Genomic DNA, 19,724 nt, shown 5'->3' on the forward strand with positions numbered 1-19,724 from the left:
GGCGAGGAAGGGGAACGCCCCCTGAAGACCCAGGCTCTGCGAAGGCCTCAACCTCCCAGCCCTGCAACCACCTGGGAGCCACCATTGGACAGGAGGAGAACAGTGATAGGCTCTGATTGGCTGATCAGTCCGTCGCTCGGGGGCCCTAAGCCAGTGAGAGGGCGCCATTCAGTCCCGCCTCCTTGACGCAGGCAGGAGGCGGAGCAAGTAGGCACCTCCCCCGCGTGCTACTGGGTGAGCACACTGATTCCCGCCCCACTCGTGCGTCAATCTGCGAGGGGGCCCCGCCCCTCCTGGCTCTGCGTGCGTCAGTGGGCTGTTGCTCCAGGCGCGGCTCCGCCCCAGGATGGCGTCACGGCTGCATCTGCATGTGAGGCCCCGCCTCACTCTTTGCAGGACGTCACCGCGGACTGCAGGGGCCTGAGCCGCTGCTGCTGCCGCCGCTGCCCCTGTCGCGCAGCCCCACATCAACGCAGGGGGCCCCGTCACCACCGCCGCCGAAGAGTCGCCGCCGCTAGGGTCACCACCGCATCGGTGCAGGGCAAGGTGAGTTCCCGGGCGGCCTGGTTCGCCGCCTCTCCGGATACCTACATAACCTTCATTTGACTGATGGGATTGCCGGGGTAGGGGAGAGATTGGCCGCGCTGAATGGGGGGGAAGGATGCGGCGGTCACAGCCCTTGTCGGGGTAGGGCCCTGGCTCCCCCTACCTGCCGGGTCCTCACCCTCACCCCCACCCCCCACCCCCGGCCTCTGCGGCGGAGGGGGAGGGGAGGCGAGTGCCTTGCGGGAAGCTGTGCGCGCGGGAGGCTCTGTGCGTGCGTGCGCGTGCGTGCGTGCGGTGTGAACACGCGTGTGCGCGCCCGCCGGTGCCAGCGGGTCTGTGTGCAAACCCTTTTGCTTATGTACCGGGGTATGCTCGGGTGACCCTGCGGGTGTCCCGGCCCCGGTGAGTGCGTGCTGCACGCATGTGAAAGGAGACGCATGGACTGTGCGTGTGCCTGCACGTCGTGTGCATACGTGCACGGGACTGCGTGTCCGCGTGGGTGACGTGTACACGCCTGCATGGGTGGAGGGCACCCTGCGCACGGGTGGGTTGGCATGTGTGTAAATGTGTGTTGGTGTGCGGACAAGTGTCTACGTCTCGTTTCCTGTGCACCGAATGTATTCGACTCTCGTGTGCACACGCGTGTACGGGTGTGTTCCCTGCTGCGTGCACGTGAGCAGGTGCACGCCCCGCCCTTATCACATGACCAGCTGTCTCAGCCCGATCCCTCCTAGCTTGGGAGCCTGGGGGAAGGGGGTGCTGCGACGCACATCCCCGCGGGGTCGTACACGCGTGTGCACGTGCGCCCGCGCGGCACCCTTCTGAGACACATGAATGATTGATGGGGGGCGGGGCCGGCTGCAGTCAGCCCTGCCCGCTCAGCTTAGGGTTTAGGATTACAGCCCGACCTAGGGCGAAGGCATGTTGGAGGGGGCCCAAGGGGTGTCCCCATGTCCATCTTTCTGAGCTGCTCCCTTGACACTTTTGGCCTTTCAAGGTCACAGCCCGCCCTTTGCCGTGGGCCCTACCGTTAGTACAGGGGCTCCTGATGAGATAAGAGTAATCTATAAACACTAGTCCTTCTCAAGAGCTCTGGAATTCTCTGTATCCTCTGCCTGGAGCCTGGGCAGCTGGGTGCGAAAGGGGACTCTTCAGGCTCACCTACACCCTGCACACCCAGATGGCGTCCGCCACAGACTCGCGCTATGGGCAGAAGGAGTCCTCGGACCAGAACTTCGACTACATGTTCAAGATCCTCATCATTGGCAACAGCAGCGTGGGCAAGACCTCTTTCCTATTCCGCTATGCAGACGATTCCTTCACACCTGCTTTTGTCAGCACTGTGGGCATCGACTTCAAGGTCAAGACCATCTACCGCAACGACAAGAGGATCAAGCTGCAGATCTGGGTGGGTCCAGCTGGGGAGCTTCCGTCCCTATCACTTTGCCTTCCCAGAAAAGCAGCCCCAGCTTTGCCTATTTCCTGTTTGGATTCACTCACACACTGGGTGTTTATCAGGTGCCTACTGTGTATTAGGAGCTAGAGGCCCAGAGTCCTCCCATGGGTGCCTCATCACTGCTCTCTGGGAGTGGGGAAGGAGCAAATGCTGGGTCCTTCCATGGGTGCCTCATCACTTCTCTCTGGAAGTGGGGAAGGAGCAAATGCTGGGTCCTCTCCTCTGTGTATTACTGAGAGCATCACTGGGATTGGTGCCTCAGTTTCCCTATCTTTCAGTTCTTTCATGTGAGTCTGTATGATGTTTCAGCCGGATCTTGGCCCCCCCCTCCCCAGCCTCATTCCCTGGGACAGGAACAGGCAACCTTCCTCCCTTCCTCAGGGTCTACTGGCCACCTCCCTTAGCCCCACAGGGGCCCAAAGGAACCTGTTTAATCCCAAGCCAGAGCTGTCCCTTCTCTGTTCATTGCATTCCCATGGGCCACCTGGCCCGGGAGACCTCGCCTGCTTTGTCTCCCACCTCCGCTGCCTCACTGTTCCTCTGATGTATCAGGCACACTGATACAGAGACCCACTTCAGGGCCCCTGCTCCAGGCTCTGTCCTTTGCCCAGATTGTCCTTCCCCCCAGTCCCCGTATGGTTCCCTCCTCACCTCATCCAGCTCTCAAAACCATACCCTCACCCACATTGCCCTTCCATCTTTGTCAGACTTTATCTTCCCTCTCAGTCTTCATCACCTCCAACATAGGATACGTTTTCTTCCTTTTTGTGTTTATTGTCTGTTTCCTACAGAATTGGGTAATCAGTAGGCAGTGATTTTTGTCCATTTTGTTAACATCTGTGTCCCTGGTGCTCAGCCCAGGGTGTGGCACACACAGGTCAATGCCCAGGTACGTTGAATGAGTGAGGAAATGATTCTCTAGGTACCCGCCTCTGGAGGACAATTGAGCACAATGTTCTCTGTGTAGGTGGGCAGCTTGCTCCCCTGGCCCATTTTGCCTTTGGGCAAGCCCCCTGTTCCTTCTGGTCCTCAAGCAGGCTGGACTGGACAATCTTGGAGCTCATTTCCACTGAGGAGCTTATGTACAGGGCCTGACTCTTGTCTTTTTAAATTTTTTAAAAAGATTTTATTTATTTATGGGGAGGTGGGGCAGAGACAGCAGAGGGAGAAACAGGCTCCCACAAGGAGCCCAATGCAGGACTTGATCCTGGACCATAGGATCAAGCCCTGAGCCAAAGGCAGACGCTTAACCACTGAGCCACCCAATGGTGGCTGACCCCTGACCCCTGTCTTTTCTTCCCCAGGACACAGCAGGGCAAGAGCGGTACCGGACCATCACCACAGCCTACTACCGGGGTGCCATGGGCTTTATCCTCATGTATGACATTACCAATGAAGAATCCTTCAACGCTGTGCAGGACTGGTGAGCACACCTTCCCTTCGGCTCTCAGACCATCTTCAGAGCTGGCTTTGATGCAAAGCCCCAGCTCCCCTGGCAGAAATGTAAATCACAATATCGGACTCTCAGACCTGCTCTCGGGTCTGTAATAACTGAAACGTGGTGGCACTGGCTCAACCAGGGGGAAAGAGGGTTTCATCTCAGGTGGAAAAATGAAATTGTCAATTTATAGGCAAAAAAAAAATAAGGGAGGGGTCAGAAAATATAAGGATGGTTTGCACAGGATGAAGGATCTATATGAACACATTTCTGCCCAAGGTAGTGATAAACTTTAAGGACATTTCTGAATTGGCAGAGGATGGAGAAATTCTTGCCTCCGGGGGACAGGGATCCGGGAAGGGTGGGAAATTCTACAGGAAAGGGATTTCCAAGATCAGGGAGCCATGGGTCTGTGTTCCTGGCAAGACAAAGGGCGGAAGGAGGGACCGAGCTGGCCAAATCCAAGCAATAATCTGCAGGTGGGGGGCTAGAGTGTGGTGAGCAAGGGGGAGATTAGAGGATGGTGGAGCTAGGTTGCTGCCAGCCCTAGCCCACCCCACCCCACCCCACCCCTGTCACTGCCTCCTCCAGGTCAACCCAGATCAAGACCTACTCATGGGACAATGCCCAGGTGCTGCTGGTGGGCAACAAGTGTGACATGGAGGATGAACGGGTGGTGTCGTCGGAACGTGGCCGGCAGTTGGCTGACCACCTTGGTGAGTGCCCAGTGGGGCTGCACACTTGCAGCCTAAGAAAGGGACACTGGGGCCCTGAAAGGGGAGGGGACACACCCAAGATCTCACAGCAAAACCAGGACAGTGTCTAGATTTGAATCCAGACAATTCACACTGTTTGCAAATGGCCTTGAGCCAGGAGCCAGATCTTGACAGATGCCTAGGAGTTCGTGGTGCAGTTACTGATTTGTTCAGATATCTTCACTGCTAGCCTCATGTTGGGTTGCTGAGCCCAAGAAGCCTCATTTTGTGGGGTAGAGGGGGAGATCTGGGCTGGGGGAGTGTAAGGGGGGCAAGCTCTGCCTGGTGTAGGTAAGACCTGGAGGACGGCACTGGATCTGGTGCTGAAGCAACGGGTGGTCAGACCAAACTTCAGGCAAAGGACAGAGGTAGGTAAGATCCTGAGTGTTCTGGCAAATAATTAATTTTATATGGCTGGAATGTGGGGTTCACCTGGGGGAAATGCACACCCTGAACCACATGCCGACGATCTGGGATTCCTGCAAGGGCAACAGGGAGCCAGAGGGTGTGTAAGCAAGGGAGGGCACAGGGGGATGTGCCAGATACTGCCAGGGCCAGTGCGCGGGTTAGGCTGGATGTTGGGAGTGGGGAAAGAGGTCTTGCTGGGGGCCTGGAGACGAGATGGAGACAGTTTTAGGGGGAAGGAAGGAGTACAAGCAACCTAGGGCTGACCTAGTCCAGTGTCGCCTCCCTGCAGGACTCTGGTGCCGTTAACGTGGTTGGCACTGGGAATCTCCAGATGTTCTCTGCCCTCAGAGAAGCATCCCCAGGAGGGTGGAGGGGGAACCAGAGTCCTCATCCCTTCCTTCCCCAACCACAGGCTTTGAGTTCTTTGAGGCAAGCGCCAAGGACAACATTAATGTCAAGCAGACCTTTGAGCGCCTGGTGGATGTCATCTGTGAGAAGATGTCCGAGTCATTGGACACGGCTGACCCTGCAGTCACGGGTGCCAAGCAGGGCCCACAGCTCACGGACCAGCAGGCGCCTCCACACCAGGACTGCGCCTGCTGAGAGCTGCCCTGCCCCGCCCCTGCCCACCCCTGCCCACCCCCTGGGCCTGATCCAGTCCCCACTGGCCCAGGGCGTGAGACCCCTGCCCCAACTTAGCCCCTCACCCTTATTTATTATCGTAGTTATTTATTTATTTATTGGAGATGTCCCCCAGGGGCTCGGGCTCCCCAACTACCCCGTGTCCCACCCTGTACATACGGCCCTGTCCCCACTCTGCTGTGGCGTGTCGTGGCCCTGTGAACTCACTGCTCACCCTCCTCTCAAGACCCCACCTTTTTTAAAAGTCACCCCCATCAACAGTTACCGGTTTTGAAGAGGGGGCCCGATGACACCCCAGGGCAGGCTGTTGGGTGGTGGGAGGTAGTCGGGTCTGCCAGCCTCTTGGCTGGGCCGTGGTGGGCCAAGGCCACTGGGGGGTGGGGGTGGGGGGTGTCTCAGCATGGACCCTGGGGTAGATCAGAGCCAGGTAATGGCCTGCCTGGCTCCTCACCCCCAAAGTTTTACCCTTTTTTGGAGGTGAGGGCTGCTGTGGGTACTCGCCACCCTGGGACACCCCCAACACCAGGCCTGTTCTGACGTCATGAGTGTCAAACATGCCCCCCAGATCCCCAGGAGATGTCATGACAACACTACACACACCCAATAAAGCGAATGGATGACGCTGTGTCCCTATGAGTGCCAGCCTGCTAGCGGTGGCCTTGGTCATCCACAGGATATTCAATGTCAAGAGAATTTAATAGAATTTCCACAACCTGCAACCTGAATATGAGACTGGAGGCCACCTGGCCCTGCCTAAGCCTCCAGATTCTCCAGGCTGGGCCCTACTTTAAGGAAATGGAGTGTGTCCCTGACCTTGGGCCCAGGGCCCAGCCCACAGTGGTGTTGAGGGGTTGGGGGATTGGGACTGGGTGGCTCGGGCTGGGTGCTGCAGATGGGGCCATCTGTCACTGGTTCATGGAGGCCTGCTGTGACGGGGCTCCTGGATGACCATCTTTATGGCTGTGTTCCAGATGAGGAAACAGGTCTTGTACTGGGCTTGGAAGGGGCAGCCCAGCCAGATGCCTAGGGTTTGGGGAGGGGCCAGGACCAGGCCTGGCCTGCTGAGAGTCAGTCTTGCCCTGTCTGGCATCCACTCAGGAGGGCTGGGGCAGCTCCGTCTGCCTGGTGCCCAGGGCCACACAGCTTAGGGGTGGATGGGCCCAGGATCTGTCCGTGCAAGAGGGGTCTGGTCACACACCCCATTCACCCCTCTGAACTCTTCACCAGGCAGGTCCTCACCCACCTGTCTGGTGGTTGAACTCAGTCTTGGGGGACAGATGCAGCAGGGACCTGGCCGATGTCACATCAAACAGCAGACGGGCTGGGTCTTCACGCTGCCGATGACCAGCTCCCCACCCACCTGCTGTGGTCTGCAGATTGTCATAGGCCCAGGAGGACCTCACCCTAGAGTGGAGCTGCACCATTTGGGGTTTACACATGTGGCCCCTGAGGAGTCCCCTGGGTGCCTGGTCCGCCCACCGTGCTCACCCGGTACTTCAGGTAGGAGAGGTACGTGTCCCAGCCCAGGGTTAGGCCGTTGATGTAGGTGACTCGGAATTGGGTGGGCACGAAGAGAAAGTTCACCAGCTGCGCAGCTGGCCAAACGCACCAGTCGGCCTGCGGGGAGGGGTGGAGTGTGGTGAGGGGAGGAGCCCTTGTGGGAGGGGAGCAGCTGTGAGAGGCAGGGGCAGGGAGTCAGGGGCAGGGAGTCAGGGGGTGGGCGGCCCACCTTATAGAATTCCCAGAACTTGTCTCGCAGCTCCTGGCAGCTCTCATCCAGGGTTTGGCCCTCCAGGCAGCCAATGCCTGGGAAGGAGACAAAGAAATTAGAGTATCAGAGGCTGGGGAGTACTGGTGACAGAGCAGATAGGGCAGGAACCCTGAGGGTCAGGGTCCCAGGCAGATAGCCCAAGATGTTTAAAAGCCTTGCGGTGGGAAGGGCCACACACAGCAGAGTGGCTGGTGTGGAGAAACAAGGCAGAACAAGTTGGTTCCAGTGAGGGAGAGGTCCTAAGTAATCACACATCCCCTTAGGGGCACCTGGGTGGTTTAGCAGGTTAAGTGTTAAGTGACTCTTGGTTTCAGCTCAGGTCATGATCTCAGGGTCCTGGGATTGAGCCTGAATTGGGCTCCTCGCTGGTTGTGGAGCCTTCCTAGGATTTTCTCTCCCTCTTCCCTCTCTCTAAAAACAGACACCCCAAAGGATGAAGATGCACCCTTCCTGAGGCTGTTTTATTCCCTGTCTTTCACAAAGGAGGAAACTGAGCCTGGGGCGGGGGCGACAGTCTTCCCAGAGCCAAGGGCTGGATGACTGCACCCTGTCACCCCCAACCTCAGCAATTCTTCCTTCAGCCACAGGGCCTTTGCATAGGCAGTTTTTCATGCCTGCTGGCTCCTTCTTCAAGTCTCAGCTGAGTGTCCTCTCCTCTGGGCAGCCCTCCCAACCACTGCCCACAGCCCCACCTGTACTGCTTCATCCCTCCTACACTAAAGCACCATTGTCTGATTCTGCTGTTCATGCCTGTACCCAGTGGGTCTGTCCTGTCACCACTGTGACCTAGCACCCAGTCCAGAGCCACACAGAGGAGGCACATCAGAAATGCATCTCAGCCTCCTTAAAACAAAGCTGGCTCTGCCCCTCCTGACGTATGGAGAGGCAAAGCCCAAGCTCACAAGGCTCCTTACCCAAGAAATACCAGATGCCTAGCAAGGGAGAGGCCACGAGCTGGTCGATGAGGACCTTCCTGAGGACGTTCCGGAGGCCAGAGAGGCCAGATGCTGGGAGCAGGTGGTCCAGCCAGAGGTACCAATAGTGCAGGAAGGGACCCATGCTGCAGCCCACTGCAAACATGCTTGCTGAAAGCAGTTCAAGAGTCAGGGGGAGGCCAGCAACTCCCCCCAACCCATTCCTTCCCTGGTTAACTTCCCTCCCTGGTGAACTTGAAGCCGCCCCAGAGCCCGCCTGTATGTTCTTCCGTCACAAGCCCCATTGCCAGGCACTGGTCCTCTCTCGTGCTCTGTCCTCATCCCCTTCACCACCCTGTGAGCGGGTTCTACCATTGCCCTGCTTTCTGGAGGAGGAAACAGGTACAGCAGGTTGGGAAATGTGGGGCCAGTGCGCAGTCCCAGGGTGGCTGGGTCCAGACGCTGAGCTCTTGATGTCCTTGGTGCGGCTTCCCGCGCCCAGGGCTTGGGCTCCGTGCACGCGGGAGGGGAGCGGACGAGGGCGTGGGCGGGGACGAGACGGGTGGGTGGGAGTGGGTCCGGAGGAGACAGGGACCAGGAAGGAGGAGGCAACCGAGACCTCGGGTGGGGCGAGGGCGGAGACCCCGGGATGGAGAGAAGGGACGGAGGCCTAAGCATGGGCTCTGGGGGGTCTTGGATGCACGCAAGGTCAGGGGTCCTGCCGGGAACTGAAGCTGGGGTCAAAGGTCCCCCGGAATCCAGGGCTCCTCACCTGAGCGCCGGGGATCGAACTTCTGGCCAGGCCGGGCGCGGAGCTCCCAGGATTGGCGCACGCCGTCCCCCGCCGCCATGAGAGTACCACAGCCCAGCGTGTTGGTGACGAGCAGCGCACGGCCTTGGAACAGGGGCTGCCCCACGGCCCGGAGGCCGCGCAGCCAGCGCCAGCCGCCGGAAGCCATAGCCCGCCGCGACTCGGGCCCCGGCGCCAGGGTCGCCCTTCCCGGGCGGGCCAATCGCTCGCGGTCCTCGTGATCGGCACGCCGGCCCCAGTCCTCACCAGTCAATCGCGGACCGCTCGGCGTCCCCCTTTGCCGGCTGGAGATGTATTAACCAGTAAAAGACCGGCATCCCATCCCGGGCCAATCGCGGAATGAAGCCAAGCCCTGCCTTCCGCACCTTACGGGCCAATCGCAAACAGGCGTCTCTCCGCCCCCGCAGATCTATCGCTGCCTCGCCACCATCGTTTCCCCGCCCCTTTCTGCGCCGGCCTATGGACAGCCGTCGCCACACTCTACTGGCCAATCGCAGCCTAGCCTTACGCCGGCTGTCCCGCCTCCCGTGTGGAGCTGGCCAATCACGCTCCTTCGCCTAGGTGCCCTCTAGACGCTCAGCTTCTCCCGGAATTCCAGAGGGAGCCGAGCGGGGGCTCCCGCGGCTCCCGCAGCGGAAGTCTGATCCCGCAAAGCCTCACGGAAGTTGGGGGCGGGCCGCGCGCCCCGGTAGGATCCTGACCGAGGCGTCGACCTTGCTCCTCACTTTAGCTGGGTACCTGACTTCCGATCCAGAATAATAATGGTTAAAACGTTAGGTTCTGGGCAGCCGGGCTGGCTCAGCGGTTTGTCGCCGCGTTCAGCCCGGGACGTGATCCTGGAGACCCGGGATCGAGTCCCACGTCGGGCTCCCTGCATGGAGCCTGCTTCTCCCTCTGCCTGTGTCTCTGCCTCTCTCTCTGTGTCTCTCATGAATAAACAAATAAAAATCTTTTTTAAAAAGTTAGGTTCTGGGGACGCCTGGGTGGCTCAGCGGTTAAAGCATCTGCCTTCAGCCCAGGGCGTGATCCTGGAGACCCTGGATCGAGTCCCACATCGGGCTCCCTGCATGGAGCCTGCTTCTCCCTCTATGTCTCTGTCTCTCATGAATAAATAAATTCTTAACACACACACACAAAACGTTAGGTTCTGTTCTGGGCACACTACGTGCTATAACTTCTTTCACAGCAGCTCTACAAACAACTGTATCTGTTTTACCTCCTGTGTTGGGGGGGGGTGTACGAGTTTCCATGGAAACGTATGCGTGGCTTACACGTGACTTACAAAGGAGCCGGGTGTCGCAAACTGCGGCCCGCGGTCCAAATCCCCGTAAAATCCCCGTTTTGTTTTTGCGAGGCTCACGAGGTGAAAGTGTTTCTTATATTTCTTTCTTTCTTTCTTTTTTTAATGATTTTATTTATTCGTGAGAGACACACAGAGAGAGAAAGGCAGAGGGAGGAGCAGGCTCCATGCAGGGAGCCCGATGTGGGACTCGATCCCGGGATTCCAGGATCACACCTTGGGCCGAAGGCAGACGCTCAACCGCTGAGCCACCCAGGGACCCCCTCTTATATTTCTTTAAATGTGTTAAGGAGTATCACGTTTCTGGACGTGAGAGAATCCGTGTGGAAGCTCCGTTTTCCTTTCCAACGGATGAACTCTTGAACTGGGGCCAGAGGCACCCAGCGTTTTACAAGCAGTTGCTCCATAAAATTTCAACAAAGCACTTGGCATTCAGATCATATGGAGAAAGTAAAGTTAATAAATACCAGGGAGGGCAGCCCGGGTGGCTCAGCGGTTTAGCGCCACCTTCGACCCCGGGCGTGATCCTGGAGACCAGGGATCCAGTCCCGCATCGGGCTCCCTGCATGGAGCCTGCTTCTCCCTCTGCCTGTGTCTCTGCCTCTCTCTCTCTCTCTCTGTGTGTCTCTCATGAATAAATAAATAAAATCTTTAAAAAAATATCAGGGAGACCGTTTCATTTGATAGCACCAATAAAATAATAATCAGAAGTGACTCAAGTAGTCAATGATGTGAGAAACAGAGGCAAAAGAAACATTTAATTTCCTTACTACCTACAGCCCACTGACAAGTCCTTGAAACAGGCAGGGTGACATTCCTCTAGGAACTCAGCTGCCTCGATGATAATACTTTGCTGAGGGCGAAAGGCGACTGTAGCCCGGCCCTCCCTCCCCCCAGGATCCTGTAAGTCTACTTTAACATAAAAATTCCTTCAGGAACTTCCATTATCTCTACCCCTCCAGATACATGTTGGCGATCATTCCCCAAGCATGTGATCCACCCATATACATCTGAAAGATCTCATGACTAAGGTTTATTTTATTTATTTATTTATGACTAAAGTTTAATTAGACAGTAATAAATGGCCTTTTCCTAACAATAGCTAGCCCCCTCAAAGTCCTGGAAACCCTGCTTTCAAATTCTTTAGAGATTTAAGCTAGCCCTTAACCCCCTCCCAACTTGGAAGTATATAACTGGCCACTCCTCACTACCCCAGTGTAGCTGTTTCACCCTATGGATTCTGTCCCCATGCTTTAATAAAATCACATTTTTGCACCAAAAACGTCTCAAGAATTCTTTCTTGGCCATCAGCTTCAAACCCTAATATCTTTCCTACATTAGTACTAAATTAGCAGGTTTTATTTTTTTTTCTTTATCTAAGTCATGTAATTACCTCTTCCTTCTTTCTCATAAAAACCCCTTATTTTCCCTACACAAGGGAGACACTTTTCTGGTTACTCTGGAATTTGTGCTCCCAAATTGTAATTCTGAGACCCCAAATGAAACATTTTTTTCCTTTTCAGTCTTTACATCCTTTTGTCAGTTGACAAAAGGTTGGGGGTAAAATCAGAATACTATTCTGTGACATGAAAATTATATGAAAATAAAATTTCTGAATCCATAAATAAAGCTATATTGGAACAGAGCCTTACCCATTTGTTTCTGTAGTGTGTACTCTCACTACAATGAATATTTGCAACAAAGACTGTATGGTCTGCAACAGTTAAAACTATTTACTATATGCCTCTGTACAACAAAAAAAGTTATCAGGGCACTGGCTGGCTCAGTCTGTGGAGCAGGTGGCTCTTGAGCTTGGGGTTGTGAGTTCAAGCCCCATGTTGGGTGTGGAGATTACTTAAGAGTAAAATTTTAGGGGCTCCTGAGTGGCTCAGTTAAGCATCTGCCTTCGACTCAGGTCAAGATCCTGGGGTCCTGGAATCCAATCCTGCATATGACTCCCTGCTTTCCCCCAATACCTATGGCCTGCTTACACACACACACACACACACACACACACACACACACACCCCTTGTGCTGGCTCTCTCTCTTTGTGTCAAATAAATAAATAAAATATTTTTTTAAAATCCGAAGAATAATATCTTTTTTTTAAAGATTTTATTTATTTATTCATGAGAGACACAGAGCATGAGAGAGAGAGGCAGAGATACAGGCAGAGGGAGAAGCAGGCTCCATGCAGGGAGCCGGACATGGGACTCAATCCCAGGTCTCCAGGATCACAACCTGGGCTGAAGGTGGCGCTAAACCGCTGAGCCACCCAGGGTTCCCCAGAATAAAGTCTTTTTAAAATTTTTTAAATAAAGTTTATTTATTTACTCATGAGAGACACAGAGAGAGAAGCAGACATAGGCAGAGGGAGAAGCAGGCTCCCTGTGGGGAGCCCAATGCAGGACTCTGGACTCAATCCCAGGAGCCCAGGATCAGACCTGAGCTGAAGGCAGACCGTTAACCACTGAGCTACCCAGGCATCCCACAAATAAAATTTTTTTTAAAAAGGTTACAATTTATTTTACCCTGCCTTTGAGGACACCCTTCAGAGATTTCTGATTTTGATTTAACGGGAGCTATTTTATAAACTCTGTAGTTATAAATGATTATGGTGAAGAATAATTTTTGCTTATAGACATGCAAATAAACCCTGCCGGGTGGAGAGACACTTCCTCCCCAATTTCCTTTCCCATTAATTTGCATGTTTATTTTACTATCCCTGATTTGAGTCCTGCCTGGCTGGATCTTCTTAGAAATGTTTTTCTTTTCTTTTTTTTAGAAATGGTTTTAACACCTGACTGGTTCTGCTTATTAATAATGAGATAACAATAATTTTTAACACGTGCTCATTTTTATATCTATAGGAGAGTCACAATTTTTTTTTAGAAAATTATCCTTTCGCACTTCCATTTCTGTCAGGTACCTCAGCCTGGTATTCCAGTCACTAGATTCCCCTGCATCTTGGTGGAAAACCACCTCCAAAGTGGCTGAAAGGTGGGGAAAACATCACATCATTCACAGAACAGAGTCAAGTAGACTTTCAATAGAGAAGTGCATTTCATGGAGGTTGACATTCTGGTGACCAAAAGGGGTAAGTAAGGTCATTTTGTTTGTTCTCTGTTTTTTCATTTTGTTTTCCTCTTTATACATTGGTGCTTTGGCTTTGATGCCTTTGTGATGGATAATGTCACCTGCATCAGTGGTGTCAGAGATTGGGAATTTGTCTTTATGGTTTGACCATTCGGTGATTTTGATCTGTAGCTTTCTAGTTGTTGGCTTCCATCCGGAAGAAGAGCTTTTGCCCTCTGGATCTGTGATATGCAGTATTTCTGTGGAAGGAAGTCAGGATATGCCACTGAAAAATGTACCACTCTGGCAGACTGATTTTTTGAAAGATAGCAAGATGCATAAAGGGCATACTGAGCTTCTTTTTTTCTTCCTGAAAGCAGGAGATAAAATTCCCAAGTTGAAGGTGCCCTCCCTGTACCAGGAGGAAGAAACACCATGATCACCAGAGAGAGGGAGTTGGGGTGGAGGGAATCCGTACGAACAGACCTTGTTAAAATAATTTATCTTTCTGTAGTCTCTACATATACTTTGGCTGCTTTTCCATCACTGTCCCCCTCTGTTGAGTCTAATAAATAAACACTGAGGTCTAATTACTTCTTGGGTCTTCCTTTTTCTTACAAGGGCTCCCATGCGTGTGTAAAGAAAATCCATATCCTTTTCTCCTGTTAACCTAGCTGGTGTTAGTTTCAGCTGGAAACCCTCCTGTTTGGTAATGAGGATGGGTTCACATTGGCTGGACCTGTTGGCTCTGGGACCTGCAGCTGAGGGTCCTGGGGCCCCATGAAGCCAGCAGATAAGGTAAGAATTCTCACCTTATTGCTTTTGGATCTCAGTCTGTTGGGAGAGGATGGTAAGGATGGTAAAAATTTCTTTGTCCCTTCCCTTCTGGGTTCCCCAGACTGGCAGGAGAAAAAGCATTTGTAAGGATTATTATTTTTTTTTTAACATTTACAGGACAGTCCTTATTTTAAAGATTTTAAAATATTTTTTATTTATTCATGAGAGAGAGAGAGAGAGAGGCAGAGACACTGGCAGAGGGAGAAGCAGGTTCCACACAGGGAGCCTGACACAGGACTTGATCCAAGACTCCAGGATCGCACCCTGGGCCAAAAGCAGGCTCCAAACCGCTGAGCCACCCAGGGATCCCCAGGATTAATTCTTTAGATCCTTTGTGACGCTGTATATTTGTTTTTGGGTACCCATTTGTAGATTCCTCCCTCCTAGAGACAGCTGTTGCTTTGCTGGATGTTTTCTTTTGTGTGCTGAGAGCTTGGTTTGGCTTGCTGTGCCTGTCTTATCAGGCCTGCACGCTGCAAGGGACCAGCCATCAGGTTAGGAGCCCTGAGAATATGTAGGTGATCAAGCAGAAATATGGGTTGCACCCCATTTGTGCTAGGGTTATTGTCAGGTCTCAGGAGAATTATCTGTCTCTCTTTCTTTTGGCTGTCTTTGGGAGTGGCTCTGGATCTTGGGAAGAGTGCACCTTTTTGTATCCTCTTTGGGGGCAACTCTTGTGTCCCTGGTTAGATCATAAAAGGCTTTGGTCTGGGTTTGGGTTCTGAATCACTTGAAATAGGTATACTTGGTTAAAAAAAAGAAAGTTCATTAGTGCCAGAAAAATCTACTGTTTGAGCTTAAACCTGATGGGATATTCGAAGGGACTTTTTGAATTCTTTTTTTTTAAAAAGTATTTTATTCATTTATTTGAGAGAGAGAGAGAGAGAGAGCTGGGGGAGGGGCAGAGGAAGAGGAACAAGCAGACTCCCTGCTGAAAAGGGGCCCCCAATATGGGGCCCAACTTGGGGCTCAATCCTAGGACCCTGGATCATGACCTGAGCCAAAGGCAGATGCTTAACTGACTGAGCCACCCAGGTGTCCCAGGACTTTTTTTTTATTCTTTAAAGGAACTCTGTGGACAGGAATTGGCCTAATTGGAGGCTGATATTCCCAGGCTGATGGGAACTATTTCCAAAGCCTTCTCTCCAAAGCTAACACGGAACTGCCTACTCAGAGGGTTATTTGGGAACAAACCAGCACGTGAAATCTCTTAAAAGTTCTCTTTGCAAATATTAGTAACTTGTTCCATCTGTCAGAAAAGTAGTTTGGATTCAACTATTTTTTTAATTTTTTAAATTTATTTTTTAAAAAAATTTAAGGCTTTTTTTTTTTAATATTTTTTTTTCAATTTTTATTTATTTATGATAGTCACAGAGAGAGAGAGAGAGGCAGAGACACAGGCCGAGGGAGAAGCAGGCTCCATGCACCGGGAGCCCGATGTGGGATTCGATCCCAGGTCTCCAGGATCGCGCCCTGGGCCAAAGGCAGGCGCCAAACCGCTGCACCACCCAGGGATCCCAAGGCTTTTTTTTTTTTTAAGTAATCTTTCACCCAGTGTGAGACTCCAGCTTACAAACCCAGAGATCAAGAGTCCCATGTGCCACCAATGGAGCCACAGAGGTGCCCCCTCAACTATTTTTTTAAAGATTAAAAAAATAATAATTAAAACATTTTTAATCTCTACACCCAACATGGGGCCTGAACTCACAACCCCCAAATCAAGAATCACATGGTCTTCCCACTGAGCCAGCTGGGTGCCCCTCAACTACATTTTTTTAAACTTGTGAGTTTTGTATTCTTGTCCCTGTATCATGGCCTAAAATTTAAAAATAAGAGCGTAGTCAAACAAACTTATTATATCTGTGTTCAAGATTACAAAAGTATAAATTCAATCCTTAGAACAAAACCTATAATAAAAGTGAAGGGCAGCCTGGGTGGCACAGAGGTTTAGCGCCGCCTTCAGTCCAGGGTGTGAATCTGGGGACTCAGGATCGAGTCCCGGGGTGGAGCCTGCTTTTCCCTCTGCCTATGTGTCTCTCTCTCTCTCTCTCTCTCTCTCTCTCTCTCTCTCTCTCTGTGTCTCTCATGAATAAATAAAATCCTAAAAAAAAAAAAAAAAAGAAGTCTACTATTAAAAAAAACAAAAAATAATAACTTAAGGGACGTCTGGGTGGCTCAGCGGTTGAACGTCTGCCTTTGGCTCAGGTCATGATCCTGGGATCCAGGGATCGAGTTCCACATCGGGCTCCCAACAGGAAGTCTGTTTCTCCCTCTGCCTATGTCTGTTTCTCTCTGTGTCTCTCATGAATAAATACAAATAAAATCTTAAAAAAAAAGAAAGAAAATAACTTAAGATGATGGTTAGCTGTCTCCTGACTCAGGAAACATTCATGAGTCATCTAAGCATAATTGTTAAAAATGAATAAATTAAGTACATGTAAATGGGATAAAAATTTACACGTAAACTTTTTTTTTTTTTTTTTTTTTTTTTTTTTTTTTTTTTTTTTTTTTATTTATTTATGATAGTCACAGAGAGAGAGAGAGAGAGAGGCAGAGACACAGGCAGAGGGAGAAGCAGGCTCCATGCACCGGGAGCCCGACGTGGGATTCGATCCCGGGTCTCCGGGATCGCGCCCCGGGCCGAAGGCAGGCGCCAAACCGCTGCGCCACCCAGGGATCCCTACACGTAAACTTTTTTGAACAGAATTGTGTTTTATAAAAAGTCAGCTCAAAAGTAGTTTCCCAAATCTTTTGGGAAACTTGGAATCTTGAAGTTTTGCTAAGTTAGATGATGGATATTTGTTGAATACCTAGATCCTTTCCAAATAAAATACTGAAACATTACTTACTAAACATGAATTAAAATTTGTCTCAATATTTATTTATTTTTAAGATTTTATTTTTATTTTTATTTCAAGATTTATTTGTTTATTTATTCATGATAGACATAGAGAGAGAGAGAGGCAGAGACAAAGGAGGAGGGAGAAGCAGGCTCCATGCCAGGAGCCCAACGCGATGCGGGACTCAATCCTGTGACTCTAGAATCGCGCCTGGGGCCAAAGGCAGGCGCCAAACCGCTGAGCCACCCAGGGATCCCCCTTATTTTTATTTTTATAGAGGGACTAAAGACATTTGTGTTAGTTTGCGAGCATGTCTTTTGCCACACTGAAATATTGGTTGTTTTTTTTTTTTTAAGATTTTATTTATTTATTATTTGAGAGAGAGCACAGGTGGGGTGGGGTGGGAGGCAGAGGGAGAGGGAGAAGCCGACTCCCCATTGAGCAGGGAGCCGAAATGAGGGGCTCTATCCCAGGACTCTGGGATCATGACCTGAGCCAAAGGCAGACGCTTAACTGACTGAACCACCCACTGAAATATTGTAAGAAAGCATAGGCCTCTAGGAACGACAAAACGGTGGACTCACAGATTTGCTGATGAAGGGAGAATGTTGCCATGCCTGTGGTTTACAATCGCTGGCTTTTGGTTTTACTGGAAATTAGTGTTATAAATAATAATCAATATAAGAAAATGAAACTATTATTAATAGGGTACAGGAAAAGCCCTTCTATAAAATATGCAAAGAAAACAGGATGTATTTTGGCAGGAAATGTATGAGGTTGAAAGGTAAAGGAGGGTAATTTTGTCCTAGCTTAAGGGTATTTAAAGATTGGCTCAAAATAAGAATGAGGAGGGCAGCCCGGGTGGCTCAGCGGTTTAGCGCTGCCTTCGGCCCAGGGCGTGACCCTGGAGACCCAGGATTGAGTCCCAGGTCGGGCTCCCTGCGTGGAGCCTGCTTCTCCCCCTACCTGTGTCTCTGCCTCTCTCTCTGTGTCTCTCATGAATAAATAAATAAAATCTTAAAAAAAAAAAAAAAAGAACCCTGAGATCAAGAGTCTCACAGTCTATCAACTGAGCCAGCCAACCACCCCAATGGCTGAAATTTTAGAATTGAAGCCATAAACCCTCTCTGCACATATATTTGTCTGTAATTCAGAAAGGTCTTCTCACTGTGTGATTATGTCATTTTCTATGTCAGGAAGTATGAGAGGCAGGATTCTAAGATGGCCCCAAGATTTCCGCCTCCGGTGTGCACTTGTACTCCTTCCTCTAGCTTAGGTAGATCTTGTTGATATGATAGAATGTGAATATGAGAGACGCCTGGGTGGCTTAGTGGTTGAACATCTGCCTTGGCTCACATCGTGATCCCGGGATCCATAGGATCGAGTCCTATGTTGGGCTCCCTGCAGGAAGCCTGCTTCTCCCTCTGCCTGTGTCTCTGCCTCTCTCTCTCTCTGTGTCTCTCGTGATTAAATAAATAAAATCTTTAAAAAAAAAATGTGACTATGGTATTATGTTATATTCCAGAAGGGATTTTGCAGGCATTACTATCCTAATCAGTTCATCTGAAGGGAGACTGGTTAATGTCCTCCCTGTCTGTGATACATTTCTATTTGCTAGATTCCTGGAGGTTCATTGGCTAATGTGAGGCAAGAATAGTAGCTTGTTAGTCATAATTCCAGTTATTCCTTACAGTGTTAATTTGACCAGGGTCCCACTAAATTAGTTTCCTCTGGTCATCGACACTTTCTCCATTTTCCCTGGTTGTTCATGACCTTGGCACTTTTGAGGAGTTCTGATATGGTGTCTTGTAGAACATCCCTCAGTCTGGGTTTGGGTGGTGTTTCCTCATGGTTAGACTGGGGTTCTGTATCTTTGGGAGGAATGCAACAGAGATGGAGCTTCTTGATTGCATCATCTCAGGGCATGTGATATATACATGATTTAACACGAGTGACGCTAACCTGGGTCACACGGCTAAGGTGATACCTGCCAGGTTTCTTTACTGTCAAGTTACTCTTTTTTTTCCCTTTCTCTATTCTTTGGAATCAAGTTACAAAATCCAGTCCACTCTCAGGGTGGAGGGGGGTGGTGTAGAATTAGGCTTCTCCAGAACCTGAGAGAGGATTATCTACTTACATGATTTGACCAGCCAATTTCAAGAAACTAAGTTTGACTTTTGGGAGCCAATGCTTACAAAATCCTCACAGGAAAACTGGCTTGTACCCGGCTGGCAGGGTCAGCCTTCCAGGTTGGTCCTGGTCAGTTAAGATCCTTGTGCTGTTTTAGAGATGTCCAGAATAAAGGATTTTTCCAGAAGGAATAGATACTGCAGGTGAAACCTGGTGGGGTTTCTTGGCTGGAGTTAATGAATGATAGAAGTCTTTGGAAGTCCCAGCTTGAGATTGCTTACAGAAAGTTCCAGAAAAGCAAACTGAATGTCTGTTGCCCTTGCATAAAAAATCAGGACAAATCCAGTGAGACCTGCTAGAGAAGGTCTTCCTTTGAGATTACTTTTTCTTAAAAAAAAAAAAAAGATTTTTATTTATTTATTCATGAGAGACACACAGAGAGAGAGAGAGGTAGAGACACAGGCAGAGAGAGAAGCAAGCTACTTGCAGGGAGCCCGATGTGGGATACTATCCCGGGACCCCTGGGCCATAGGCAGACAGACGCTCAACCACTAAGCCACCTGGGTATCCCATCCTTTGAGATTACTTTTAACAAAAGGGTCAACTCAAATATTATTCAGCCATAAAAAAAAGAAGAGGGGCACCTGGGTGGCTCAGTGGTTAAGCATCTGCCTTGCTCACATCATGATCCCGGGGTCCTAGGATCAAGACCTATGTTGGGCTCCCTGCAGGAAGCCTGCTTCTCCCTCTGCCTGTGTCTCTGCCTCTCTCTCTCTCTCTCTGTGTCTCTCGTGATTAAA

The 19,724-nt window shown here is 50.9% G+C and overlaps 2 protein-coding genes across 4 annotated transcripts; one reads left to right on the forward strand and one right to left on the reverse strand.

Moving 5' to 3' along the window:
- The first annotated feature begins 371 nt into the window (after nucleotides 1–371).
- RAB3A (RAB3A, member RAS oncogene family) lies at nucleotides 372–5,872 on the forward strand. Its single transcript, XM_072786748.1, has 5 exons — nucleotides 372–546; nucleotides 1,727–1,954; nucleotides 3,307–3,425; nucleotides 4,032–4,156; nucleotides 5,016–5,872. The coding sequence occupies exons 2-5, from the start codon at nucleotides 1,727–1,729 to the stop codon at nucleotides 5,204–5,206; spliced, it is 663 nt and encodes a 220-aa protein (XP_072642849.1). The 5' UTR covers nucleotides 372–546; the 3' UTR covers nucleotides 5,207–5,872.
- Nucleotides 2,214–9,130, reverse strand: MPV17L2 (MPV17 mitochondrial inner membrane protein like 2). Of its 3 annotated transcripts, XM_072786746.1 has the most exons (6): nucleotides 8,703–9,130; nucleotides 7,931–8,101; nucleotides 6,975–7,051; nucleotides 6,734–6,862; nucleotides 4,628–4,674; nucleotides 2,214–3,494 (listed from the first exon to the last, which is right to left on the reverse strand). In XM_072786746.1, exons 1-6 carry the CDS (start codon nucleotides 8,887–8,889, stop codon nucleotides 3,461–3,463), a joined length of 645 nt encoding a protein of 214 aa, XP_072642847.1. In that variant the 5' UTR covers nucleotides 8,890–9,130; the 3' UTR covers nucleotides 2,214–3,460. The 3 variants fall into 3 exon arrangements, with proteins under 3 accessions (XP_072642847.1, XP_072642848.1, XP_072642846.1); XM_072786747.1 differs by lacking the exon at nucleotides 4,628–4,674; XM_072786745.1 differs by lacking the exons at nucleotides 2,214–3,494; nucleotides 4,628–4,674 and adding an exon at nucleotides 5,923–6,660.
- Nucleotides 9,131–19,724: the final 10,594 nt, after the last annotated feature.

Source organism: Canis lupus, chromosome 19 (assembly GCF_048164855.1).
Source record: "Canis lupus baileyi chromosome 19, mCanLup2.hap1, whole genome shotgun sequence".
Classification (NCBI taxonomy): domain Eukaryota; kingdom Metazoa; phylum Chordata; class Mammalia; order Carnivora; family Canidae; genus Canis; species Canis lupus.

Excerpts from the sequence above, each read along its gene's own strand:
- RAB3A (XM_072786748.1), top strand. The coding sequence starts at position 1,727 with ATGGCGTCCGCCACAGACTCGCGCTATGGGCAGAAGGAGTCCTCGGAC. Across the intron at positions 1,955-3,306 it reads GGATCAAGCTGCAGATCTGG|GACACAGCAGGGCAAGAGCG; the intron begins GTGGGTCCAGCT and ends TTTCTTCCCCAG. Across the intron at positions 4,157-5,015 it reads GCAGTTGGCTGACCACCTTG|GCTTTGAGTTCTTTGAGGCA; the intron begins GTGAGTGCCCAG and ends CCCCAACCACAG.
- MPV17L2 (XM_072786745.1), bottom strand. The coding sequence starts at position 8,889 with ATGGCTTCCGGCGGCTGGCGCTGGCTGCGCGGCCTCCGGGCCGTGGGG. Across the intron at positions 7,052-7,930 it reads AGGCATCTGGTATTTCTTGG|GCATTGGCTGCCTGGAGGGC; the intron begins GTAAGGAGCCTT and ends TCTCCTTCCCAG. Across the intron at positions 6,863-6,974 it reads AGTTCTGGGAATTCTATAAG|GCCGACTGGTGCGTTTGGCC; the intron begins GTGGGCCGCCCA and ends CCCTCCCCGCAG.